The sequence below is a fragment of the Wasmannia auropunctata genome, unplaced genomic scaffold (genome assembly GCF_000956235.1).
Source record: "Wasmannia auropunctata unplaced genomic scaffold, wasmannia.A_1.0 LD336078.1, whole genome shotgun sequence".
NCBI lineage: Eukaryota > Metazoa > Arthropoda > Insecta > Hymenoptera > Formicidae > Wasmannia > Wasmannia auropunctata.
The window spans coordinates 3,889,744-3,917,695 of record NW_012026812.1 but is presented as its reverse complement, the minus strand read 5'-3'; the positions used below and the strand labels follow the sequence as shown (position 1 = coordinate 3,917,695).

At 39.9% G+C, this 27,952-nt stretch overlaps 2 protein-coding genes across 6 annotated transcripts in view; one reads left to right on the top strand and one right to left on the bottom strand.

Moving 5' to 3' along the window:
- The window catches only part of LOC105448998 (tight junction protein ZO-1), a 67,703-nt gene that overhangs the window by 34,140 nt on the left and 5,611 nt on the right, over positions 1-27,952 (top strand). For 2 of the 5 annotated variants that reach the window (XM_011687948.1, XM_011687947.1), the window contains exons 5-14: positions 23,063-23,232; positions 23,680-23,882; positions 24,178-24,606; positions 25,140-25,206; positions 25,284-25,434; positions 25,777-25,928; positions 26,386-26,680; positions 26,892-27,063; positions 27,144-27,369; positions 27,445-27,619. In XM_011687948.1, coding sequence (XP_011686250.1) covers positions 23,063-23,232; positions 23,680-23,882; positions 24,178-24,606; positions 25,140-25,206; positions 25,284-25,434; positions 25,777-25,928; positions 26,386-26,680; positions 26,892-27,063; positions 27,144-27,369; positions 27,445-27,619 — 2,040 coding nt within the window. Of the gene's footprint in view, positions 1-8,706; positions 8,797-9,994; positions 10,675-20,907; positions 21,112-23,062; positions 23,233-23,679; positions 23,883-24,177; positions 24,607-25,139; positions 25,207-25,283; positions 25,435-25,776; positions 25,929-26,385; positions 26,681-26,891; positions 27,064-27,143; positions 27,370-27,444; positions 27,620-27,952 lie in introns of those variants that run through there. The other 3 variants (XM_011687946.1, XM_011687945.1, XM_011687944.1) reach the window with 3 other exon arrangements.
- On the bottom strand, positions 119-4,605 carry LOC105448997 (facilitated trehalose transporter Tret1-2 homolog). The gene is made up of 3 exons (XM_011687943.1): positions 3,910-4,605; positions 1,242-2,118; positions 119-960 (listed from the first exon to the last, which is right to left on the bottom strand). The coding sequence occupies exons 1-3, from the start codon at positions 4,073-4,075 to the stop codon at positions 489-491; spliced, it is 1,515 nt and encodes a 504-aa protein (XP_011686245.1). The 5' UTR covers positions 4,076-4,605; the 3' UTR covers positions 119-488.

The window sequence follows — 27,952 nt, the reverse complement described above, 5'->3', positions numbered from 1 at the left end:
TGTCTAAAAAATTATATGAAGAATTCTAAAAAAATTTTTGCCAGAGTAGATGGGATTTTAAGTAATTCTGGATTAACTTTGATGAAATAATTGTAAATGAAATTTTTATAAAGATCTGACATTTGTATTTTATCTTTTATACAATTTTTATATATTCAATGCATATATTATAATATTTAAAATTGTTGTACGCACATATATACATCAGCTATATTTACAACACATCATCATTATGCACAACGAAAGTCGTTCATCATGTAGTAATTATGTGTACAAAAGATAAAAAACATTGAAACTGGATAAATATTTATATTTACAATAAATATATACAAAAAGAAAAAAATTAAATTAAAAACACATCTCTCCTTTTTACTCTCTTTTTCTGTTTCTCTCATAAGCCATTAAGACTTTAGCGTTTCGCCTCCATCAAACATTCCTTAATCTCGGCGCTGTAAAAGTGCGACAAGGTGAACGCAAGATGTCAAGTTTCAGATCGGTTCGACTTGATACTCCGTATTTAACTTTTGCCTCCGTTTGAGCTTGCTCTGTATCTCCTGCAATGTTTTACCCTTCGTCTCCGGTACTACAAAATAGGCAAAAACCGCGGATGCGGCCGAGAAGCACGAGAATGTCCAGAAGGTCGCAGCCTGGCCCATCCTGTCCTCCATAGTCGGGAACAGCTTGGTGACGGCGAACACCAGACTCCAGTGCACTACGATGGACATGCTGCTGGCAACACCCTTGGTTTCCGGCGGAAATATCTCGCTTATTACCGTGAACGGCACGGACCCGTAACCGATCGAGAAGACAATGTTGAAGAGAGCGAGGCTAGTCAGCGGCAACCAGCCGAAGGTGCTCACGTCATTTCCTCCATCCTTGAGCTTGAAGTAGTAACCCAGGACGCTCAGACAAATGGTCATCAAGGTGCCGGATATTATCAGGAGCGGCTTTCGGCCGAATCTGAACAAAGAAGAGACGGAATCGCGATTTAAAATCGTCACATTACTGCTACAGAAATTTCAAGATATTTGAAGAAATGCACGAGAATTAATTTTCTTAATTTTAAAAATCGGAGTTATAAAATCGAATAAATTAACTCGATACTCCATAATGTAAAAAGAAAATAAAAAAAACTAGATGGAGGATAATCTAAAGGCTGCTGCATTAATTCCAAGAAATTTAAAGAAATTTACAATAAACCAATTGCGAAAGATATATATATTGTATTGAAAGGCTCTAACCTGTCGATTACGGTAGCGACGAATATCGTCATCACAACTTCGGTGAGCCCAATAACGATGGTCGATAGGAAGGGGTCGATCGTGCTGTTCGCCGCTTGGAAAATGTTAACCGTGTAGAATAGAACCGCGTCTACGCCGCACAACTGTTGGAAGAACATAAGCCCCACGCAAGTGACAGCGGCTTTACGTCCGGCTTTGGTCCCGACGAGATCCTTGAGGCCGCCCGACGCGTTCACCATCCTGTCGACATCGTCCTGGAGAGCAGTTATTTCGCCCGCGATGTCGTAATGTGGACCGCGTAAGATTGTTAGCACTTTGGCGGCTTGAATCTTACGGTCTCTCTGCACCAACCAGATCGGCGACTCCGGCATAAAGGGTACGCCTAGGACGAAGGGCACCAGGATGGCGCAGCAGGCGATGTTGAAGACTACGTAAGAGCAGTAGGCGCCCGCCACATACGAGAACATAATCCCCGAGGAAAAGAGCAGGGGAAAGAAGGCGCCCAGGGCGCCGCGGATCGACGTCTGGGCAATTTCGCCGGCGTAGACCGGCACGAGGACACAGGCCGCTCCGGCACCGATTCCGCCGATGAATCGGGCGACGTATATACTGACGATGTTTCCGGTCGTGAGCAAGGTAAGCCAGCACACGGTGAATGGCACAGCTGTTAAAAGGATGGCCCATTTCCGACCGATTCGATCGGCGATTTTGCCGGCCGGCACGGCGCCGACGATGGCACCCAGGGCCAACAGAGATGTTATCCACGAGATCTGATTTTCAAACAGTTTCGGAAGGAAAGATTCCGGCGATGTGAGATACGGCAGAATCGGCGATGTCCAACCGAGCGTTATGCCAGCCTGCATGCCGCCTAGCGCAGCTGCAAACAAACAGTCACACTCTCGTCAAAAGAAAGATTTTCTTAAGAAAACTTAAAAGTTGCTCGTAGTACGCGTGATTTTGTCGTATTAAAACAGAGGTGGTTAAAATTTTAAAACAATACTCAACAATACTCTTAAAAAAACGTCATTTCGTTTATTTTATTAAATTGACAAACTAAATAATACACTTTTATTAATTCAGTCTACGCATAACTATTGTCAACGACAATAGAAAGACTATTAGATAGATACAAAAATGGTACAACCGATTCTAGTGTTAAATGTTGTAGATACAGATAAGTCACTGATTCAATCGTAGGCAGGTCCAAAGAAGTCAATCACTTTAGATAATATTGATATCACTGCGAGACAACCTGTCGGCTAGATTATATATATATACACACATGTATTATGCAACATGAGAAAAGTATATTGATCTTTGTAAACGATCAAGTTTCTTTGGATATTTATATTATACATAAAGGATATTTATATTCTCTGCATGTTTCAAATTTTACAACATGTACGAAATTTTAATTTAATTTAATTTTTATTGCATTTTTTAGATTATCAAATGCAGTGATATTAATATAATTTAATTTCGAAAAAATTTAGACGCGAGATTTATATCTAGATTTATATGTATTTATATATATGTTCCGTAAAATTTTGTAGCCAACTATTTTCTAAAATTTCTTTTTGTTTTAGCGTCAGCCAGCTAAAATGTTTTTAAAATTGCGTGAGGCAAAGATTAATTATTAACACACAATACTGATTGCGAGATATCTTTATAAATCTCTAGAATAATTATTAGATTATTTATTTATGGCATTTATTCGGTGTTTATTTATGACAGTTAATTATGTATACAATTTTTCAAACATTTCTTTGACGTAAAAGATCGCGTAAAAATAATCTTGTCAAATTTGACGCGGAACCACTTAAAACTTGTTGTTTCGTTTCTGATAAGAAAGCATTATCTTGTACGCAATACTGTTTCTTGTATGGCGTACTGACTCTGAATCACAATACAATATTCAACTATTAATATTGGAAAGTATTAAAATTATATTTTATATAATAAAAAATAACACAAAGCAAGTTGTGTTTAGTTTTAAAATTAAAGAATCGGATAAATATTACGATACTTGAATGAAATATGACATGAATCATAAATTAGCGTTATCTCCAATTAAGTTGAATTTCGCATATAAAATCCATGATAAAAATTTAATAAATTATACACCGGCAAGATAAAACCGACCAATATTTCTCTTGAATCTTGCGTGTAGTTTTTATTTTTATTAAGAAGAACATTGAGTTTTAGTAATTGATTTTTATACGCGTCGCGACATGATTAATCTCTTTTAATAAATCTCTAATTTGACGGTTAGAAATGAACTTTATTGGGAGTGGTAATGGAGTATAATCCATATTACTTATAAAAAGACAGAGTTACCTTTCCATGCTTCAGCACGGACAGCTTTATCATCATTATGTCTACAATAGAGTTCGTGTCCATAATTCAAGCTATATTTAATTTGAGCTTTACTTGTCGCAATTCATCTCTTCTATTTTAAGCATTAAGCAAGAATGATCTCGATTAGGGCGTTTCATAAAACGTGATCTTGAATATAATAATTGAGGTGCCAGAAGAATTTGTCAGAAAAGTACGTGCCAATTAAAAATACTCGCCAAGACCGAAAAATTAAGGACGTTCTTTATGGATTCTTCGATCCTTTAATCGCCGCACCGTGAAAAATGAAATATATTCGTTTCTTCTTACTCACCGCACAAAGTGACTAGAAATTGAAAACGTTTGTTTCCTTCACTGAAAGAGCTGGAATTACTTGGCTCTTGGGAGACGTGCCGTTGCTTCTCACTCGGCAGGGTGACCAGAAAGGGTTTTGACGTCGTGTCGTTGACACGCGTCGTCGTGGTGGTGCCTATCGTCATCGCGGAACGGAATTGATTTGGAGAACAAAGAGAAAAGAAAGAATTCTTCCGTCACGAAGGAATCACTGACTCGCGTTTTGAACCACGAACGTGTCAAACTGTTAGTAAACTGTCGAGAGGTAAATAAAGGCATAAAGTCACGCGTTCCTTAACCGCGCCGCGCCGCGCGTTCTTTGGCTCGGTCGTTATACGGATGCGTGTTATATATATCGTTTCGTCGATTTATATCTCAAACGTCTCGCACGTCTTATCGTTGCATCATGTCTCCAGGAAAGCGCCCGATAACCACCCGCGTTCGCGTTTGTTAGGGATACCGCGGAGGTTTATCTGCCGTGCGAAAGATGCTCGCTTAATGCTAGCGCTGTACGCGCTTTAAAATCGCGACGGCTTAAGAATAAAAAATTGTCAAATAAACCACGGAAGAATAAAAAATTGGCAAATTGACCATGGAGGATATGTTCTTAAATTGAAACTGATAGGTCAATAAAACGTTTTTTTCCACGGTCTTCGGCGCACTTATACGTCTTTATCCTAGCAAACATATTTATCTTAAGTAGCAGTTATCTTCTACATAAATTTTATAGCTCCATTGTTCAGCTTAAATCGGAGTAATAATAAAAAAAATTTTATATAACACTTTAGAATTAGGTTTTCATTATTTATTGTCTTTATATTTTTTTATCAAGAAAATTTTTATTTTTCATATATATACAGTTATTTTTAAATTTGTAATATATTCGACAAAAAGCGATTTCCAGTAAAAAATTTAATCGATAATGAAGAATAAAATTGTTATATACAAGATTTTATTTTTTTCGAAAAATAAAATAAAATTTAATAACATTTTAATGTATTTTTTAATCTCGAACGAATTTTAATATTGTGCTAGTACATGACGTCGTTTGCATTCACTCTAGCAAGTTATTCGTTCGCGTTTGCTGGTTTGTAATTGATTTTAGACGTTGTTTCATCTCGGCAACTTCTATTAAAATAAAATGCATAAAATTATTTTATTATATAATTCTAATTTACATATGCATACATATATCGTATAAGTAACTTTTTTTACAACTTAAACTATTTTAATTTGTTTTATTGTAAATAGAATATTATTCTTGTTAATAACAACTGCTATCACAAGACGAGTTCATTGACGTTATTACACGCGTGAGATCACTGCAATCATTTAAGTATGAAGGAACTCAAAGCTATAATATAAATTGTCAGTTCTTAAAATCATTTCCTTCAAAAGCTAAATTTTGTATAAAAAGATTTCTTACGCTTTTATTTATTTTTTCATAAAGATTATCTCTTTTTCGATTATTTTATTATTTTTAGAGATACCATGTATATTAATTATTAAGAATGTATATAAAGAATTTTGCGCCCTCGGAAATATTTAAAGCTAAAAATGTCTTTCTGTTTAACTTGTTTTGAGTCTTGGGAAAATGTTTGCGAATAGAAGTGAAATTAGAGACATTCCTTACTTGCGAGAAGTCAAAAGAGAAACATGTGAGTAAAGAACAAATCTCACTTGTGTCTAGAAAGTCACTGTTTAAGAGTTTAAAGAACTCTTTTATTCCTTTCTGTTACGGTATTCGCAGCCTGAAGTAAACGAGAGAGAATATTTCGCGCTTCTCGAATTGAGTTATTTATGTCTGGCAATAGATGTATATTAAAAAATTAAAAAATCCTAATTTCTCTTTCTCTCTGAAAATATATTTTGTAGTGCATTATTTGTGAAAAATTGTCATCTGGCTTTGTAGAATTTTTATCTTTATGTTCGTAAATATCGGAGTACATACACGCGAAAAGTGTTTGTTATTCTTCACGTTTAGCGTCAGATGAACACATATTACTCACGCGAAGTAATAAGCCGAAAGCTAAATATGGAGTTAAGACGCAGACATTAGGAATCATAACGTGACAGTCCGCGCTCTCGCAAAATAAATCTTTGCTATAAAGCGGATGAAGATGTGCATACCATCTTGAGAGTATTAATTGTGTTTGTAAAATATATTTCATAATTTGTCTGATTCAAATTACAGCAAAATTTGTGTTTTAATATACTAACTTTAATATTTATAAACTTTTAAATTTGAACTTTATACATCATTCATATTTATATTTGAAAATGCTTCTTTTTAGACTTTACTAAGTTAATAGCGAAAGAAAATAAGTGTTGTTTGTAAGAAAAGACAATCTACGCTAGATAATAAATGCTTGCGTTTGTTACTGCAGTATCGTCCATCCAACTAAATTTATTAAAGCATTCTTTTTTTATCTCATTTATCAGCTTTATTGAGCCATTTAACGCGCATATCTTTCCTTTTCTTTTTATATCATTGCCATTTCGCAAAGTTGATGGTAAACGTGCTTAATGTGAAAAGAAAATTCATAAGGTAAGCGTAAATGTGTGTACGCAACAAGAATAAGTTTATGTATGTGCCAATCTACTATATGTAATGACAAATGTGTCAATATATACTTCTGATGGGCGTTGTCGGCGATGAGATATCGCATCATTATCTCATTACATTATAGACGGTCCATATTTGTCGCCATTGACGCACAGACTGGCGTATGCAAATGATGCAATACCATACTTACACATCTCGCGCGTTAAAAATAGAAATCATTATTCAATTATCCATTGTCTCATCAATCTTGTCTCTATATGCGGTATTCTAATATTTCTGTGCAACACAAGCTTCGAATCAATTATTTAAGCAACAAACTGAGACAGTTTTTGGCTGGTAAAATTAAAAAAGAAGTTTTTTTTTAACTTATAACTCTTATAGAATGCTTACGACTTTATGCAATCTTTACAGTTTCTCGCTAGTCGTAAGATCTATGAGAAATCATAAATATTTACGAATAATTGTGCGTCTTACGGTACGCATAGAATTACAATTACAGTTATAAGTTTTTACAAGTTTTAAAACAATTTACGAGCCTTACGATTCTGTTTAGAATTAATTTATTCGACTCTAAAGTTACAAAATCGCGACTGATGCATATCAGTAGCATATAAAATTGCATATCATTTTGAAGCTCACTCAACTATTAACAGTTATTAATTAACGAGTAAGGAATTTCATTAAGTAACTAATGAACTTTCACGTGTTAATACTTACTCAGTACTTAATGCTCGACGATGTTTGTTCTTCTTGCGTACACATTTACGCTTATCTAGTGAATTTTCTTTCGCATTAGCGGCCTTTACCTTCAATTCTTTGAAATGGTAATATATGATAAAAAAAAGAACAATGGGAGTAAAATCACGCGTTCACCTGTAAAATTTAATTACAGAACGTTATACATTCGTTCTTTCACGTCAGTTCCAAGATATGCTTTACAAAAATGTGAAAGTGCGTGTTCTTTCTTCTGCATGTTTCGAGGGTATACCGAGAGTTAAATTGTGAAGGCTGTACAAACACATTCCGTCTTATCTTTAAGTTAGCATACCTCGTGCGTACACACTATCCAGTTGTAACTGTCTAAAACCACCGAAACACAGAATTTATTGAGCTTATCATTAAAACGTAAAAGAGCAAAGGTTGAATGATGCAGAAAGAATGATTGCATAAATATGCGTTTTATTGCAGTGTATGAGGTTATAGAGTTTACTATAATCTGAAGTTCACGATCTTTATTAAGATACGCGCAACTATTTAAAACGTGTTTATTACTCGATAATATCTTCAACAAGAAGATCTGCTTATGTTATTTATTTACTTTTCCTAGAAATTTAAAGCGAACTTTTTTGTAATGAGAAAAATATCTTGAAAAAAATCTCGTAGATCGCATTTAGGTATATTTAAAAATGTAATTATGTTTGTAAAAAGAAGCGAGCAGAAATATTAATAGATAGCCATAGAAAAATATTTATTGAAACAATAATACAATAATGCATAGAGTATCACATTTTCCAATATCAAATAATTGCATATATATATATATATATAATCGTTAAAAAGATTAGAAATTATATAACCTTAGAAAAATTAGGAAAGAAATTGTAATGTATCATTCTTGCAAAAAATGTGGGCCAAGTTAAGTACGGGGCAAGATTAGGTGTATCGTATGAAGTTGAATTTACGAACATCAATGTGTAATCGATTAATAGATCTTAACATTATCAACGAATGTAGAGTAGGCTACGTGCAGAATGATTAAAACGATACAGTTTACGTTAGTCGTCATTCGTGTCCTCGTTAGATTGTAATGCTGAAGTAGCAAGAAAGACAATATATATATATATATGCATATCAATGTGAATTCTAATCTGCGAGGTTTTCGTATATCGAGCCCCCTCGACGATAATGCTACGTTTGTTGGCAAAAAATTTTTTAATATACGTATAATTTGATCGCATTATCAGTCTAACTTCGCAATTAAACAATTCATTTCTTTTAACTGATAATATGATAACGAAAATGAAGTCGAGATGGTTATCCAAAGCGACGAATCTTATCTTTCAAATGGAGAGACAGAGAGCGAGAGAGAGAGAGAGAGAGAGAGAGAGAGAGAGAATGTCAGAGCTAAAATTGAATCGAGCTCAAAGTTGACATTTTCGGTAGTTTCAGTTCCGGAGGAAGTACTTTGTCTTCATTCCTCGCGCATGCGGTGTTCAATACGCACGTCCTTTAACAGTGCATCCGGTGTAACCGATATCAATGCGGTGGGAAGTGTAATGACCTCATTAATCAAGAATCAAGGTAAACACGATCTTTTGTCTTGCGTAAAAGGTTTTTAATATCGCGATGAAATAGAAAAATTAAAGAAAAGATAGAGTGAGAGAAGAAATTTTTTTAAATAGCATAAAAAAAGCAAATTTTTGAGAAGATTTTAAAAAGTATATAATACACACACACACACACACACACATTTGCAAAATAGGATATTTATTCTTTTGTGATATTTTTCGCCGTGTAGAACAGTAACCAAAGAATTCAAGCCCGATTTTTAAGTAAATGCAATATCCTGCTTTAATGAACACTTTAAGGATCAAAAAATATATGGAAAACGCAATTTGTCGTTTACCGTGTTTCCTGATAATAAGAAAGAATCATTGAAATAATATCTGCTGGGGAATATCGCATGGGAACTCGAGATGCACGTCGAAGCGAACGAAGAGAGGCAGAGATTATCCGGCCGTGAAACTCAATTTGCTAGCCGGCGTAATAACATACACTATATACCTAGACCAAGAAGCTGTTCAAGATTTGTAATTCTGGGCATTGGCTGGACGTGTATTGGCGTTCGCGCCTGATACTTTCTTTTTTCGTAACGGAGATAGAAGAAGGCAACACTCGCCGAGCGAATGCTCAAAATTACAAATCTTGGACAGGACTGACCTAGACCAAGAAGCATTCAGTTTCCCTATAAAAATCTTGAAGCGTTAACATATTGACAAAAAAACTGTGCGACAAAGAGCCATGTATTCTCCTTTTCTTCCAAGTGATTAAAAAATCAGAAAAATTTAAGAGGGTAAAATAGAAATTTGAACCGGTATTTATAGTTCGATATTGTTTCTTATTTCAAGACCGCCTTAAGTAATATCTTAAGATGCTAATATGACTCTGCGATTATTTAATGACGTCTTAAGATTGTACTTAAGATAGTCTTAATTATGAAAATCAATTATGATTGTCGGCCTTAGAAACTTGATACAATTTTAATTATGCAGAGAAAATTTTCCGTTCTGTGGTCCACCTTGTACTTACAATTAGTATCGATTGAAAAGAGAGGATATATGTATATTCCTACGACGTGCATAACAGGTCCTCTCTTTTCAATCAACGCTTGACAGTTAGCTTCACTAGTTAGCTTTATACGCTAGAGGTCGAATGCTTGATCCAGGTCACTCCAGGTACATACGTCACCGGGCCGGCGCGGCGTGCTAACGTCGAGCGTATTCACGCTGCGAACTCCTCCCGCGTTACGGAAGCGCGACGGACGTGCGGGGCTTCGCGCGATCGATCGGTTTGAACGTCGTGTGACCGGATCGCGTGGAAATCACGGGGGGATTCCGGACTCGTTGCCGGTCTGGCTGGCATGCTGCGTGCAGTGTCGACGATAAGCTATGGAGCCGCCCCCGTCCGCACATGGCGCATCGCGATGAGTAATTCCATGGACTGTGTAAACGCGGTTTAGTGCGGGTTTGTCGCGCGCATCGTTCCAAGTGCATCTAGCATATCCGCGAACTTTTAGAGTTTTTACGTGAACTTTCTTTAATCGCGCGAGGTGAATCTGCATAGAATTCTTTCGGTGCATATAATCGATCTTACACAATCGCGGTTGCGCGCGTCGTTATTTTAATACGTGGATAATTGTCCTTGGTAGTGATCGTTTTGTCGATGATTACTGCGCTCGAATAAAGTCCGCTCGAAGTGATCGATCGAGTCGCCGGGATGAAGATCTTCCGCAAGATCTTTAGAAGTAAAAAGAAGAAGCACATTGTGAATCGGAAGAAACGGCAGACCACGTCGAGGGTGAGAAACGCGAGCAGGACGCGCGACGCGCACCTGCTGAGAGACGATTTCCTCTTCGGCGCCGGTACGCGCCGTTCGAGACCACATCGACGTAAACACAAGGTATGTGCGAAGAAACGTGGGCCGAGTCTTGCCGTGTCAGTGCTTAAGTCAGCGTGTTAAAGTCAGCGCGTTCGTTACGAGTATCGGTTGCAAACGACGTTTATCCAGTTTTAAGACTCTGCGGAATTTCTGCGTACGGGAGAGGAAGAGAGATGCATTTACTCGACGACGAGGAAAACGCATTTCTTCGAACTGGATTCGCGTACCGCTTTCAAAACATCGGGCGTGTACTTAACGTCCCGTCGAGAACAGGTGTTGACCTCGCGGTTGTAGGATTCCTCCTGTGTATAAATCTATTACGTCTTTGCGGTAAACCGAATCGTCCGAGAAACGGTGCGGTTTTCGCGACAACATCCACGCATCTATGTCGCAATGTATGTACGTGTGTAGCGTTGCGTGAACCGGGGACTGTCCAGCTATTTTCCGGCGTTCCTATTCTTTTCCGTTATTTCCGCTATTTGCACTGCCGTTATTGAGAAATAACATGCCTTCTCCATTAATACACATTGACTTGTGATCGACATTTATTGTTCACGTTCTTGACACGTTCTGCAACACGCCAATTTTAGGTAACTCGATCACCGCGCCGCGTGGCGTGGAATCACCGGTATCCCTCGCACTATTCCTGTTTGTATTATATTTATTCAGCGAAATGTATTGTATTTTACAATGGTTGAAAATTGCAAAAATTATGAAGAAGACCTAATATGCCAATATTATATATCATAATTATGTATTCACGCATGGTACCAGAAATTATTTTGTAATTATTTGAGATGTGCGAATCAAGGGTTCTTGACGTCGAATCGAATCGAATTTTATTTAACTTTGTTTCGAATGGTTCACACATCTCTAATAATTAGGTTTTCTTTTACAGTCAAATAGCCTGAACGGAAAGTCCAGCATGGGTCATCGATAATCCATGCGGAACGTGTTAATGTTCGAAGTTTAGCCTTTTCTCCACAAGTACGCTCTATTTAGCGGCGTGTTTGTAACTAAATGCGATAACCCGCCGGCTAGTTAACGCGAGAAAGGCATTTACATCGTGAAAACGAGACGAGGTTCGAACAAGCCGCGTTTGGTGTTAAATGTGCGGCGAAAATGCGAGTTGCGCGCGCGCGCGCTTTTTCCGCGCTATGTGTGCGGCGTGTCAGAGTGAACTCGCGGCTGTAATTTCACGGGAAGTGACCGCATAATCCGACATACACGAACACTAGACTGCGTACTCGCATGTTGGATTGCACGGCAATTACTGTCCGCTGGTTTTATCCGCCCTTCCTTTTTACAGAGTGGTCCAAAGCGTTGTAGGTATGTCTCTGCGTAAAGAAGGCAGGAAATCCCAAAAAGAGCACATACACTTAATCATGGTGGTCTGCTCTGTTCTTTTCCGGTACGGAATTCATTACGTAAGACCGAGTTTAAATGGACGCCAACTTGTTTTAACGCGTCTTTAATTAGAGACATTCGTTTTTATATTCTACGAAGGGATATCCTTTTAGATACACAACGGTTTTACTGAAGCATCTAAAAGTTTAGATAGATACAGATCTGAAAATAATTTTGTTGGACCATCAAAATAGTTATATAAAACGCTCAAGCTGTTAAAATGTAGAATGTCAAAATTTTTTGCAACATGCTTATCATGCTTTCTTATATAATTATTTTAATGGTCCATCAAAATTATTCTGAGACTGTATCTATTTAAATTTGCATTTTTACTTCAGTTAAAGCGTTTCCATGTATGAAAAATTGACAAAGGGAGTATCATTAAATAAAAAAATATATTAAAGATAATAGAGCTACCGCGCTTTAACACAGGTACAAGTAAACCTAAATAGAACAGCAGCCTACGTTAGATGTTTTGATTTAATTTGATTATAATTTTATAAAAGCAATCAAAAAGAAGAAGGAATGAAAGTATAATACCGGTGTCGTAGACAGAATGTTTCTAATCTATAAGTGCCGACAGGTGTGGAATATGCATTCTACATCTCGCGACTTTCCAACGACGCCGCATTAATTACTGCGCTTTTACCTTGTTAACACTTTCGATGCCACTTCCTTTTGCTGTCGAAATTTGTATATATATGTGGCTAGAAAGAAATTCATGTAGTGGTGTTCATTAAATTAAAATACTCGATCGAAGATCGTAAAACCTCGAATTCTGTAATATACGGGGAAAACTTTTAACGCTTGCGATATGTAAACAAAGAATTATTACTTAAATTTTTATACCTATGAAAGAGCCTCAAGTAATCCTGCTTCCACTCTTACGCAAGTCTCGGGTTTGAAATAGACCGAAATAATGTAAAAAATATTAAGAATGGGGGGAACTATTGACGTGTCATCCCTACTTATCTGCATAATGACCGCGATCGTGTTGGCTAACGTACTCTGCCAATCGCATTAAATGCGCAGGTAAACGAACGGACAAGTGAAAATGCGGGGAGGTCAACGTGACAGCATACAATGTGTCCCAGAATCTCTGATGTCGAGGAAAATTTTGCACCGTTTAGAAAGAGGCAACTGAACGATTTCGAGAAGGTTATTTCATTAACTGGATGAAATTTTAATACTGCCTAAGATTATAACTTTATCATTATTTTAATACAAAATTAAATTATGAATATCATTCTATGCACATTTTATTATTTCTTCTAGAAAAGTGAAGAGTATATAACATAACATAACATAACATATATAAATTTTTTTTGATATATTTTTATTTTTTAGAAAATAACATTACATTTATATTTTATAATGCATAATAAATTTATTATATACATAATCTGATTACTACAGTTTGATTCTTCTCATCAAAAGTGGCAGTTAGATTAATTTAATTTAATTCCGCATTTTATGGAGTTTGTCATCATTAAGTTTTTTCCACAATAATTGTTCCAATAAGCTTGGATATCGTTTTAAATAATATATCTTTCTTATGTCACTTTTTACCGAAAGGATGGGTTTACGTAATTCGTGCTTAGATTATTTAGAAAGTAAAACTTTAATGTATTCAAATGTAGCGGACGCGTAAGGCGCGTAATTGCGCGTCTAATTACATGTCAGGACGCAATCGGCGGCTCATTACTTCCTTGCGTATACCTTCGTCGGCGTCGGAATATAATAATCCGGTAGATGCGGGGCCACCCGGTATAAAGCGAGAAAGATCTTCAAATACGCACCACGCCCTCGTGTCGTCTTATCTTTCGTCCGGCCGGCTATAAGGTTGAGGCAGCTACCTGCGGCAGGTACCTAGATCTACCTGGGTCGCGCACATTCCACAGGAAATGTCCTCAAAGATTGCTTCGGAGGCCGAAGTTGGCGATAGGTTTTTTGCTCGCTGCGGGAGTTGACGAAAGATTTTTCTTTCTTGCTCTCGTGAATGACGTTGCTCCTTCGGACAAATCGAGCGTGGCCGATCGCCGCGTCGCGTTGGCCGCGACTTTCATCGCTCTTTACATTTCACGCGTTCGCTCGCGAGCGCGGAATACCGCGCGATGGATCATCGCCGCTCGATCGTCGCCGTCGTCTCGATTTTCGAATTACGTCGCGCAAATTACGTTACGCTATTTTTATCTCTCGCGGATTCGACGAAAATCGAATGAGAGATCCCCGATCAACGTCGACGTTTTTGCGCAACATCGATTATTCTAAACATCGATCGGTAACGATTCTGGGATCCGGTTCTCCTTCTGCGCGGCACGACGCGCGGCAGAATTTTTCTGGATGCTTGAATCATGCGCTGGTCGCGCACACACGTATCCATGGGAACGTTTTACATTCCTAAACATTTGCTTGGTCGCGCGACTGCAAGGTTGCTGCCTGCAACGCTTACGTGTACTTCATATTTAATCCTTAATTCAAGGTCTACTCGCGTCGCCTCTTTAAATCTTCATCGTCCAGATAACTATATTATCTTGTATCGCGATTTTATACAGAATAGTCCACTTTACGTTATCGTCTCGATCATTTTTTCGATACAACTTCGGAGAGGAAAGATTGTATTCGTTGGAATCTCAAACCTGATTACTAAAAAGTTAAAATTTTTTACAGCATTACTCATCAACGTTGGTTTCCAACTTAATGATTAGATAAAAAAAAATTCAAATTGAGTCCCCTTTTTGTACATAAGCTAAAGTAAATAAATTTTATTCTATAATTTTTTTCGCGTACTTCCACTTTCGATAGAAACGTTTGAAGACTATGGTATTTAATGAGAAACAATCGTTTCTTACATCAAAATTTTCTTTCGAAATAGTTCGCGCGCAGCCGAGTGGTAAAACGTCTTCTTTGCATTCCTCACGTGGATTCCTCATATTCATATTCACGTCGACACGCTCGAAAAGTGGTACTGGCCGGCGGCCCCTCTCGTCGAGGATTTTCCCTTTCGAATCCGTTATCCGCGCCGGTGCGGATTCAGCGCGCCGATGGTTAATCAGATTCATACGTAATGAGGCACGCAAGTGTGGGAAGCGCGCGAGCGCGATTTTTCTCAACGGCATAAAAGCGGCGCGAGTGTAATCTACACCGATCGCGACGGAACAGATATACCGCCGCGATTTGTTTCGGGCGGCGTGATCTCGTGCGCCGAGAACGCACTGTCTACGGGTTTACGAAACTTTATGAATCACCAGCGCTAGCCGTCGTTTCCGATCGCGCCAAATGGACCTGAGAGTTGCATTTAGAACGAACGCCTTTCTTTCTGGAAACCGCGCCGGAACTCGCGGCTTCATTTCACGCGAAACGAGAGTGAATTCGAGATATACAGCGTCGACTTATAGTGAAATATTACATTGAGTTTACGCACTCACACGTGCACGTGCACATACGTACATATATGCAAATATTCTTGGCTTTAGAAATCTGACTTGCAGTATAAGGGAAATGTTATGAGTAGCGTGGCGAGGAATCGGTGCAAGATCTTTACTGACAAAGAGAAAAATTCAGACATTTTGAGATTGCGACGGTCTTATCGAACCTGTGGTTTCTTGTACGGATGATATATCGTAAGAAAGTAAATAGCGCGAACCGCGCGCGCGAATTTCAATCTCTCGTGGTAAGGAAATGTCGTTATTAATCTCGTAAATCTATCGGTCTGTCTCTCTCTCTCTCTCTCTCTCTCTCTCTCTCTCTCTCTCTGTGCTTGGCGTCTTGCACTGGCCGGTCTTTGAACCGGCCATATGGCGTCAGAACACACATTTATTCCAACATACGTTTTTCCGACCGTCCAAGGTCAACTTTCATTCCATTTATGGATTCATAAGGTCCGCGCACTTTTCAGGTTGCACCTCCTTAGGCTTTCTATATTTAATGAAGCGGCTAAGTATTCAGATACCGCTAGTAAAAGAGGTGAGAGAAGAGGAAAAAGAAAAGAGGTAGCAATAAGATATAGAAAGTTTAAAGCGATCTCCTATAAATTGCTGCTCCAGTTTAACGCACAGATACTCGAGCATTAGAGAATTCCTTAAAAGAATACTTTCGATGATCCTGTACGAAATAATGTTTCGAAGCGAAGTACAGCAGCGAGAGATCTCTTTATATTTTATATCGTTATAATTATTTCGATGAAATCTTTATTACAACGAAATTTTAATTAATTTTAATTAACGATTCCTTGAATATTTTCTCGAGTATTTTAATATTGCGTTCTAATTTTTCAAGGGTTAACATTCTTATGTGTTTGATCTGTCAGTCTGTTATGCGGGTTGGAGGTTTAGAAATTGGAATAGGGTTTTGTGTCGCTCTTTTTAGCCGCGTTCCTCATTCCACATTGCCCCGTTCTCTCCCTCCTTCGAATCCCGAATGTGTATACGTGTCCGTTTTAATTGAAACGCGGAAAGCGCAATTAAATACGGCTTGAAAAACGTGCCGCGGCGCGGGCAGCGGCGGGGTCTCATATCGCGACTCGCGCTGAAACCTCCACGGCGGAGATTTTGCCCGGCAGGATGATCCCACCCGGTCGTCTCTCGCGGTCGCTCGATCGCGAGGACAAAGAATAGAGAAACGGAAAGCGGATACCTAGGCCGCGCGACAAGCAGAATTCCAGCTGGTGTAAGGTGTGTCATATTCCAGTTAATGTCTCATAGCCTGGGCTCCGGCGTGCGTACACGCTCGTACACACGCGCCCACACGCTCACCCACGGGCGCGCAACACTTGTACCTATACAATACCCACACATACACATACATATACATATACACACATACATATACACACATACACACACATACACACAAGGATAAGATGCTGAAGCCGACCTCTACCTGTAGTCTTGCCAACTAAGCGAACCGACCAGGCAAAACCGGTGTCGGCACGCTCTCGAACTCCAATCCTCCTCTCTCTTCGCCCTTCTCTCTTCTCTCTTTCCACCCTCCTCTTCCATCTCCCCCTTTTTCCCCGCACTCTTTCTCTCTCCGTCTCACGCTCTTGTGTGTTAAACACCGCCGTCCCTCCCCTCCGTCGCCGCTCCGTCCTTCTGCGTCCCTGCAGTCCTCGGCCGATTCTACCTCGACCAGTCGACCTGGCGATAGAGAAACCGAAACGCGCGTTCGTCGCCAGGACTCTCTCTCTCTCTTTCTCTCTTTCTCGCGCGACCTGGCGACTTGGACGGACCCTCGTGTCCAATATCGCGATATCGGTTCTCTCCCGCTTCCGAAATCCTGATCTCAGTACAGTAGCGCAGAGGTAAAGGGTGATCTTGTGAAGGGGGGGAGAGAGAGGTTCGCGAGGGCGGCTACCGCTGCTGGATCGGCGTACGCACGCGAAGGCCGATCGTGTGCACGCGCGTGCGGCACGAGAGAGGAGCCGTGGCATCCGCGCCCGTGGAATGTTGGTGGTGCGAAGCGTGTGTATATATGCGTGCGTGTGCAAATCTTCGCTGTGTGAACAGTGTGCCGATATATCGGTAATCGCGGACGTGGAGTCGTCATAGGAATTGAATTCGCGCCGAGCACGTTATCCGATCGACTCGATTGCATTTTCGTTACGGTCGATCTGTCGCGTATAGTTGATTCTCACGAGAGGCGAGAAGAACGGTGATACGAGCCGCGATCTACAGACGCGAAACGTTGGAGGTGCGAAACCGATCGCGATCTCGGGAGAGCTTGAAATCTCGTGGTCTCGAGGGAGTCGAGAGTCTCGCATCCTCGAGCGTTCCGTAATTTTCGGCGACTCCGAATCTCGAAATTCTTGAACTCGAGTTGCGCCTCCGAAAGGCTGTGGCGCATCGGACGCGATCTCCGATGGCGCGATCGCGTCGATCGCGACGGGATAAACGCGCGGATCGTGATCGAGTGAATCGACGGAGCTAGGCGAAGACAAGCGGAGCCGTCCTCCGGTCCTCCGCATCTCGGCGATTTAAATCGCGGTCCGGTTTAGGCAGTTTTCGTTTCGGGCAACCGTGGCACGGGTCGGGCCAGTCGGGTTGGGAACCTGTTTTTGTGTCGACGGCCTTCAGCGAGTTTTTGGAAATGCGCTTCCGGTCGGCGGCGGCGGCGGCGGCGACGACGACGGCGGCGGAGCGGGGCGCGGTGTGGTGTATTTCTGTGCCGCGTGAGGGAGAAGCGAAAGAGAAGTTCCTCGAGAGACGAGAGATTCCTCGGGGAAAGGGCCGTCGCCGTCGTAATTATATATACGCCACTCTCGTTACTGAAATTATCGCGCTTGGGAATTTCCTCTCTCGTGTTACGTTGACGTATCGGCGCAATTAAGACAGATGTTTGCTGCTTTTGTTATTTACAATTAGATTGAAACATCGATCTTCTCTCTGTCTTTTACACGAAATTTTTCCCACCATTTCGGCAAGACTCATTAGATGATGGAGCGATGAGCAAAAGAAGAAGAATTCCGTAATATTATTTGCAGAACTCGCAGAGTAACTTAAAAGTGACGACGATTTTCGGTATGACGCCGCCGAGAAGAGCGTCTCTTGTAATTGTGCGGAGAAGACTTCAAAAGAGTATTCTTTAGCATAACAATTGTTTTTTCGATCGATAGAGCTCTTGGAAAAAAAAGGAGTTTCCGTGAATACAGAAAGGAATCGTCATTCCGAATCGTGGGAATAGAAGCGAAATAATTGACTTGGGAGAAACGTCTTACGATTGGAATGTGCATTCAATGTGGTCGATGGTTTCCTTCCCTCGATTGAGGACAACGATTAATGAAATAAAGAAAGGAAGGTATTTTGTAAATCTCAAAAGAGAGCCAGAAGAAATAGCAAGTTGGTGTTGAAACACCACGTGAAGAAAATGTTTCTTAAAATCTATACAAAAAGGAACCTAAATTAAATACGTATAGCTTAGAATATTTTAAAGAACTGTGTTTGAAAGTGTTTGAAAAATACTTTGACCTGGTCGGACCCTCGTCGCTCATGGGCCCCTACTTTTTTTAATCTTAGATTTGTTCTTCAAGCGAGAAGCTTATTGATAAAAAAATAACGCGTCATTTTTCCGAGGTGACTTCAAGCGGCGCGTGTAATTGTACGCCTTGTTCGTGACCGAGACTAAAGCGCATCTGCGAAGGAAAAAATCGCGATTTCAGTTCCCGGAAGAGCTGGAAGCGGAAACCTGGGCAGAAAACTTAGCTTCGAATTTAGCTCCGAAACGTTGGATGTGTATAATCTCGCTCTGGAATCGGTTCTCCGAGAGAGAAGCAATTCGAGAGATCGGCAGCGTTTTGGCAGGGACTCCGCGTGGTCTCTCCGAACGAAATCGAGCGCGCTTCACGCTACGTCGCGTCCGCGAAGTCCGGCGTGCGAGGGAAGAAAAAGAGGCGTGCACGAACGGGAACGGGCTTGCCGTGTGTCGTGAAGCCGTGGCTGCGTGACCGAGCAAGGCGAACGGGAGCGAGTGTGTCGAGTCTCGCCGCGCGCCTTGCGGAGAACGGCGCGCGCGAACGCGAGGAAGGGAAATTCTCGTGGTGGCGACGGAGAGAAAAACGGGTCAGTCGCGAATCTCGGAACCACGAGATTCCGCCATCCACACGGAGAGATCTCCTCCTGATCTCTGCGATCGCGAGCGAGGCCCGGAATTACGCCGCGTCGCGAAATTCGTCTTCTCGCTCGGGAGAATTGGGAGACGCGAGTGCGATCTCGCGTGAAGTCCGTGACACATAGTCTTTGTTATAGTTAAGTATTGCAAATTGAAGATTAGAATTCGATCAATCAGATAATTTTAATGGACGAATTCTAATCTCTAATTCGCAATCCTCGATCTCCAGTGCACGCAGTGTGACTTGAGGAAAGCCGTCGTTTCTTTGATTTCCTCAGTTGGAATTCGAGGCCATCTCTGGAATAAAGTCTGAGAAAGGGGGAGACGTGCGTGGCATTCGGAGAAATCGCAAAGTATTGGCTCGTATCCATAAAGTCGCGGAGACAATTCTGAAAATTAACGTAATATTTGGTTCGCGAAGTGATACTCATTGTAAGAGCGTTTTTTTTTCCTTGAATCATTTGGTTTATGCGTGAACCAAAACGCTCTTAGCTGTTTGCCCTCTGCGAGTTTTGCGAATCATGTGTAATAAGCGGGATTCTTCTATCTCGCGCTACACACGCGGAGTCATCGTGAGTCTTGTCAATATTACGAAACGGTGTAAATAATGTCACGTCGAAGAAGAGAGGAAAAATGGATGTTAGAGACGAGGCTCTAATAATAACGAAATAAGTCTAAAAGACGGTGAACATCTGTTTTGATTGCCGATCATTAGTGTTGCACAACGTCGAATGGGAACGATAGAAAGGCAACGCGCGGAGCGATCTCGACAGATTCCGGAGCAGCTTCTTCAAGATTAATTTCCACAAAGAGTGGTACATCAAGAGAGGCACATCGCTGTTCACATCGTATATTCGAGTGTCAAATGTGTTTTCTGCTTTCCAACGGAGAACGCCGATGACGAAAGGACCGTAACGTTGATGATCGCCGCACAATTCCGTTTTTCCATTTAACAGCGGGACGACGCTTTTGCCAATCATCGATCGCACGATCGGCGCGTTCACCGTCGCGAAACACGGTCGCGCGAACACGATGCGATCGCGGCGGAGTTGCCCGCGACGCGAAATCGATCCATCGATCCCACGTGGTGCCACGTGAAGACGCCGTCGAGGGAGAGGGAGATGCTTGAGGGGTCGTGGCTGATCGGCGGAAGTGCGCGAGGGAGCGGCCCGTGAGAGAATCGTCCTGGTGGATCGTGCAGTGCTCGGGAGAAGAACAGGTCGTCTTTTGCGCGGCAGGAGGATGGACAGGGGCGATAACAACATTGTCGGAGTCGGCGGCGGAAGTGGCGGAAGTGGCGGCGGAGGAGGCAGCGGCGGTGGCGGCATTGGCATCAACCTCGGCCTCGGCGTGGGCTGTCACGTGGGAAATTCCGGATCCCCGCCGAACTCCACCTCGTCGACCCACGGCACGATGCACAACTCCTCTGGCGGGTTCGACGGCCAGGTAGCGCATCCCCGAGATCTTTAAGCCGAGATTACGCGGAAGGATTTGTGTAAATATTTGCGCGCGGTCGTTATCTTGTCCCCAAATAATCTTGGTGAATTCGAATGGCCTGCACGAATCTCTTGCAGAGATTCTCCCGATTCTCGAAGTCACACTCGACCCTTATCGCGGCGTCCATCTCGTCGCGGCGGTCGTGCTCGATCAAATTAACGCTCGAGGTCGAAATTCGGGCGATCGGATGTTGCGATCTTTCGAGGATCATTCGCTCGATTTGCATCGGCACATTCGGCACCGCTTGTAAGACGCCGCGCGTACGTTTGCATGCAGTGAATTGTGCATGCATAGGAATCGAAGTGCACCCAAAAGTCGTGATGTACGGCATATCGCGATTTGGTTTTATTGGTGTCACGATATTGCGGTCCGTAACGGGGATGTTTATTAAGATCTTCTCTCTCTGTCCGCCTGTTTCTCTCTCCTCTCCATTATCGCTTCCATTCAAGCCTATCCTACACGGGATACCGTACCTGATCGAATACGGGATTAGAAATAGCTTGGCTACGTGTCGCGTTCACGCGAGGGCGATAACTCTGCCATTTGATACGGGGTGTTGGATTATCCGTCGATTACTTTCCCGCGTGCGGGAGAAGATCTGTGCTCAACACGTGCTCTCTCTCTATCTCTCTTTCTTTCTCTTCCTCTCAAGTGATTCACACAAGTCCGTCTCCGGGGGCTAAATTTATCACCGGCGAATTGCGGGACTCGGTTTTGCGCGTTTTAACGGCGAAATGCGCCGGGTCACGCACGGGAAGCCCATTGTTACGCGCCTCGCCAAAATTAATCTAATTATCGTGCTTCGATGCCCGATGATGATTATCGTTAATTTAAACCGGCGTGCAGTTCGACGAAAACCGCCGCGGAGAGCTAGGAGTATACACGCGGCCTCCGCGGAATGTGTATAATTACACCATTGTATTCGCTTCCACGTGTGTAGGGAATGAATTATGGCCTTTAATTAGAGAGGCAATGCTCTGTCTTCTAACCGCTGGTTAAACGTTCGTCTCATTGTGCGCGTAAAAATAAAATGTTAACTTATTTATCGAAATACATATTACAAAATATCGTATGAATTATTTTACGTTAACTTTTATCTTTATTCCGGCACAGTTAAGAGAAGCTTGGTGAACGTAAATTGAAAACTTCAGCGATTTTTCAAACTCTTTGCTAATATTCTTGTTGCGTAGAAATGAAGACTATGGTTACGCTATACGATCGCCAACTATCATTACCGAGATGATTTAAAGCGCTGCCTTGTCGCGTGACGTGACAGCGTGTCTTAGTATTTGCACGATATTATCTTATTTAAATATACGATTCATAACTGTGCTTATCTCTATTTGGCATTGTTAACAGATGGTGTAAGAACGTGAAAACGTGTCTCAGTATAATGTTATTGTAATCATTTAATGATAATATGTCAACTGACCGTAGCGATCGTATCACTAGGCAAAGATGTGTATAATGTTAGCATGGAATGCGATCAAAAGTTGTCGGTAGTGTGATATATAATACTGATCTCTTTAATGTTTGTGTATCTTGCCAGTTATCGCGCATATGTGAATAAAACATTATTAAAGTAAAATAGTGTATAAAAAATATTAATTAGAGAAGTATTCGCGATTTGAATTAATTAAGGCACAATTACTTGTTTGAAACTACTTTTTTGTGATATATCAAAAAGTAATGATAGATTTGAGAAATGTTCTAAATAGTTATGAAATTTATGTAATTTTGAAAAATTATGTGAAGAATTCTAAGAAAAATTTTTATCAGAGCTAATAAAATATATAAAGAAATGGCGCTTAGGAAAGTTTGATTATATTTTAGAATCATAAAACAATTTTTTTAGTATTAATAATTTTTTTTAATGTCGTATTTTTCTTTTTAATTTTAGACTGGCGACAGAGGATGGGAGATCCATCACATTAAGGTGACCAGAGTGCCCGGTTATGGTTTTGGAATAGCTGTGTCAGGAGGTTGCGATAATCCTCATTTTACTAATGGCGATCCAGCGATCGCGATCTCCGATGTGCTCAAAAACGGTCCGGCTGAAGGAAAATTACAGTAAGTACAGTAATTACAGTAAATTTCATTATGGCAAATAAAATCTTTTTTTATACACTTTCAATCTTTGAATGCGTATATTTGCGTAAAATGTATAATAGAAGTTTGTATAATAGAATTTTTGTATAATAGAATTTCTTTTTTAGTCCATAAAATAAAAATTTCTTACAATTTTTTATTTTTATTCCCTTGTAACAATTATATTTATTACTTTATCTATTGTCATTCGCAAGTAAAGTTTAATTTATGTAAAAACTTTTAGTTTTAATTGTTTTAAAAATTAAAATAGATTTATTTTCAATTCAAGAATTCTTAGTTCTTGGACTTTTTTTTTTTAAGAAAATTTTATATTTTTTAATTAAAATTAAAATTGAAATTGGATTCAATTTTAATTTCATATCCCCGCAATTAACAAGATTATTATTTGAGTGTGTATATTCTTTACAGAGTGAACGATCGTATCATCTCCGCCAATGGAAAATCATTGGAAGGTGCCGATTACGCGAAAGCCGTGCAAGTTTTACGGGATTCCGGTTCAACCGTTTTATTAGTTGTTAAACGGAGAGCTTTCTCGAATTCACCCAGTTGTTTAGGCAGCGGAATACCTCAAAGTCATCGGCTTACCCTCACGCGAAACAATAAAAAAGATGGTATGTAATTAAGCTATGTGTAACAATCCGCGTGATGATTCGAGGATCTCGAGCTAGATATACATCTGATTGTCGGTATCTCTGTCAACTTTGCAATCCGAACAAAATAATTAATCTAATTCAACTTAATTTTTCGGAATAATATTTAGTACGATTTCTTACTTAATTTAAGCTTTTCATTCAGTTCGAATTTTTATTGTAATTTTTATATATTCATGTATCTCCATTTAATCTTCATTTGTCTTCGCGATGCGTGTAAGACAAGACGCAGTGATTTGCTCATCTCGATTTCTAGACTTCGGCATAGTGCTGGGATGTCGATTGTACGTGAAGGAGGTTACGCGAGAGAATATTGGAGTGAAAACCGGGGACGTGTTAACCCGAATAGGCAGCGTCGCTGCCGACAATATGAGTCTGAAGGAAGCTAGAAAGCTAATGGACCAATGCAAAGATAGACTCTCTATCGTAATTACGCGGGATAGCTCGTGCTGCCATGTGCAGCAGCAAGGTAAAGGGGATAGCGGTGAATACCTGTCGGGCGCGAGTTACAGTAGTCAGAACTTATACGTTCCGCCACCCACGAGGCAGCCTTTGGAAGACAAGAGTAACCTCGTGCCGAGGGGCCGCTCACGAGGCCCGCTGATGGACGTGTCTCTAAGTCAGCTGGATCTACCAGCTACGCCCACTGTGGATCCACCCAGACCACCTCCACCGAGACCGGAAGGTATGCGTCGTGATATCAAGCGATTATTTCGATCATTTTCGTATCTAAATAGGACTTTACACTTTGATCGCTAAGTTGATGTCGACAAGTTGATTTGAACTTAATGAACCTAACGTATTATTTTAATACTTTATTGTATTTTTTAAAATATCTTAATATAATTTATATTATTTCTTTTTTTAGTGTCTTAAATACTTACAATTAATAAAATTATTCTTAGTTGAATTAATAAAATCGTTACCTATACAAATGAGTGATAATCCTTGCGAATTTTACATGTTACTCAAATATGGGTGACATGACAGTCAAAGTGTCAAATAAAAATTTAATAAATATAAATTTACATTACTATTTTTTTTATCAATCTTAAATTTATTTTTCTTTATCGAAAATTTCATTATCTTCTTTATTTTTATTCTTTTAATACTATCTTGACAACAAAGAAATGACTTTGTATTAATAATGAGGATTATTTTTTTAACAAAAGATAAAATTCCACGAAGTTTTACTTAATGTGCTAATTCTTTTTACAGATTATTATAGTACACGTAGACAATTGTACGATGAAGATTCGGTTTCGCCTCGGTCGAAACAGCCCATGTAAGTGGATGATGTTTTATTCAATTTCTTGCGGCAATTAATATTACAATGTTTATTTTGATATTACGTATGTACAGGCCAGATCCTCGATTCATTACGTTCCAAAAGGAAGGATCCGTAGGCGTGCGATTAAGCGGCGGCAACGAAACCGGAGTCTTCGTAACTGCTGTTCAAGCGGGAAGTCCTGCGTCGCTTCAGGGTCTTCAACCAGGGGATAAGATTCTAAAGGTCAGTTACACAACTCGTAAAATAAATATATATTACTACTTATTTTATGTTTAAATCAACTGAATTCATATTCAAGATTTTAAAGATTCAAAAATGATGAAATGAAGTAATCACTATCAACAAGAGTTTAACAGTGTTCTTTTATCTCAAAAGATTTTTTTATTGGAATAGTAATTCTACTCCTAAATTTTATTAGAGTAAACGGTAGAGAATATATATTTGAATAATTTTGCTTAAGGTCCAAAGATTCTACAAAGATCTCTTAAGAGAGATTAAGATTTTTTAAAAGATTCTGATATCTGAATATCGAAAATTTACAAAGAAAACGAAATTTTGCGATAGATAAATGATATGGATATGAAGGAGGTCACGAGGGAGGAAGCCGTACTATTCCTTCTTAGCTTGCAAGAACAAATCGATCTTATTGTGCAACATCGACGTCAGGAATACGACCAAATTGTTGCATCCGGCAGAGGCGACTCTTTTCACATAAAGTAAGTGACGTTTATAACAATTTAGCTAATGATCCTGTTATGCTAATAAAGATGAAAATTCTGAATAATTAATAAGAGAAGAGACGAAATTACGTATATCTCACAAAATAAATGTGTACAAAATTAATTTATTTGTAATAGGATTATTGATTTCTATAGAAAATAATTATCTATTCTTTCTCTCTAATTTTGCTAATATGATATTAAAACTTAAGATGCAAAGATAAATATAACAAAAATGTATTATTGATTGTCGTTAATGAAATTATGTAATTTTCATATTCACTATTCTATTTTATACTTTAATTGTATAATAAATATTATAGCATTGTAAAAGTAGAAAAAAAATTTGTTAATTACTATTAAGACAGTATTTATATGATTGACTCCAGTTCTAAATTTCATTAGTTAGTAAAAAGATAATTACAGCTAACGTACATTTTTTTGAAATGTGCAGAACTCATTTTCATTATGAGCAACCGCAAAAAGGAGAGATGAGTTTTCGGAGCGGCGACGTCTTTCACGTGATGGACACTCTTCACAACGGTGTCGTAGGATCTTGGCAGGTTTTCCGAATTGGACGAAACAATCAAGAGGTACAGAAAGGCATTATACCTAACAAGGCCCGGGCTGAAGAGCTTGCGACCGCGCAGTTCAACGCGACGAAGAAAGAGATGAGCGCCAGCGAGAGCAGAGGCAACTTCTTCAGGAGAAGAAGAAACAGTCACAGACGCTCGAAATCATTAGGAAGAGTACGAATGCAACCGTGTTTTTTCATTTATCTTTTTACATCATATAGTCTAAATATAGATTTTACTTATATTGTATACCTATTTCGCTTAAATGTTATTCTGTTTTTTTTAATATCATGTTATAATCATTAAACTGAAAAGTGAAGAAAACATATCACTATTAATAATCTGATTTAGATTAATTTTCATGTTTCCTTCTACATTTTTTTAGGATCATTGGGACGACGTAGTATTCTCCGATAGCGTCAGCAAATTTCCGGCTTACGAACGTGTAATTTTAAGACATCCCGGATTTGTCAGGCCCGTCGTTCTCTTTGGACCCGTGGCCGATCTTGCAAGGGAAAAGCTTCTCAAGGATTTTCCCGATAAGTTCACGTCGCCACGTAAGTAAACGATACTTTGCATTAACTGTTTATCGAATAAGCTATATGTTATCATGTACTGAAAATTAAATAATTCTTAGAAATGGAAAGTCAAATGGAGGACGGTACGGGAAAGAACATGAAAACGTCCGGAATCATTCGCTTAAGCGCCATCAGGGAAGTGATGGACAGGGGCAAGCACGCATTGCTTGACATCACTCCGAATGCCGTGGATCGCTTAAATTACGCTCAGTTTTATCCGATTGTCATTTTCCTGAAGGCCGAGACGAAGCAAGTCATCAAAGAGATGAGAGCTGGCATACCAAAGTAAGAACGATTGCGGGATGAGATCTCCGTTTCGCCACCCACCATATATTCTACATGCGACATATGCGATTACAGGTCGGCGCACAAAAGCAGTAAAAAGCTTTTGGAGCAGTGCCAGAAACTCGACAAGATCTGGGGACACGTATTCAGCGCGGTGATCACTCTCAACGCACCGGAAGCTTGGTATCGAAAGTTGAGAGAACTCATCGACCGCCAGCAGCAAGGTTCGCTATGGATGAGTCAAACTAAGGTAAAAAAGCAGTGCGATCCAACGTGCGAATTGTGTTGCAGAATGCGCGTGCTATTTTCTGCTGTTTTTTACTTTAAGTATTAAAAAAAAAAATGTTAGAGGACGGAGCTCTGCTGAAGAAGATATCTATCTGTCGGGGTGGTTTTTTTATTTCTCCTTTTCTCTTTTTATTCTGTTTTCGCTATTCGTCACGAATATTTCTCCTCGTTGCTCGTACATACGCTCCACTGTACGGCTGCGATCTCGGTATAATTTGGGTCTGTTCGTTGTAGCCGATATATAGCCGATACACGGTGTGGGATCTATCGCATCCGTCTGCACACGCTCATACTC

Coding starts and splice junctions, on each gene's coding strand:
- LOC105448997 (XM_011687943.1), bottom strand. CDS start 4,075: ATGACGATAGGCACCACCACGACGACGCGTGTCAACGACACGACGTCA. Junction 2,119..3,909: donor ATTTCTAGTCACTTTGTGCG/GTGAGTAAGAAG, acceptor GTTTGTTTGCAG/CTGCGCTAGGCGGCATGCAG. Junction 961..1,241: donor GTCGCTACCGTAATCGACAG/GTTAGAGCCTTT, acceptor TTCTTTGTTCAG/ATTCGGCCGAAAGCCGCTCC.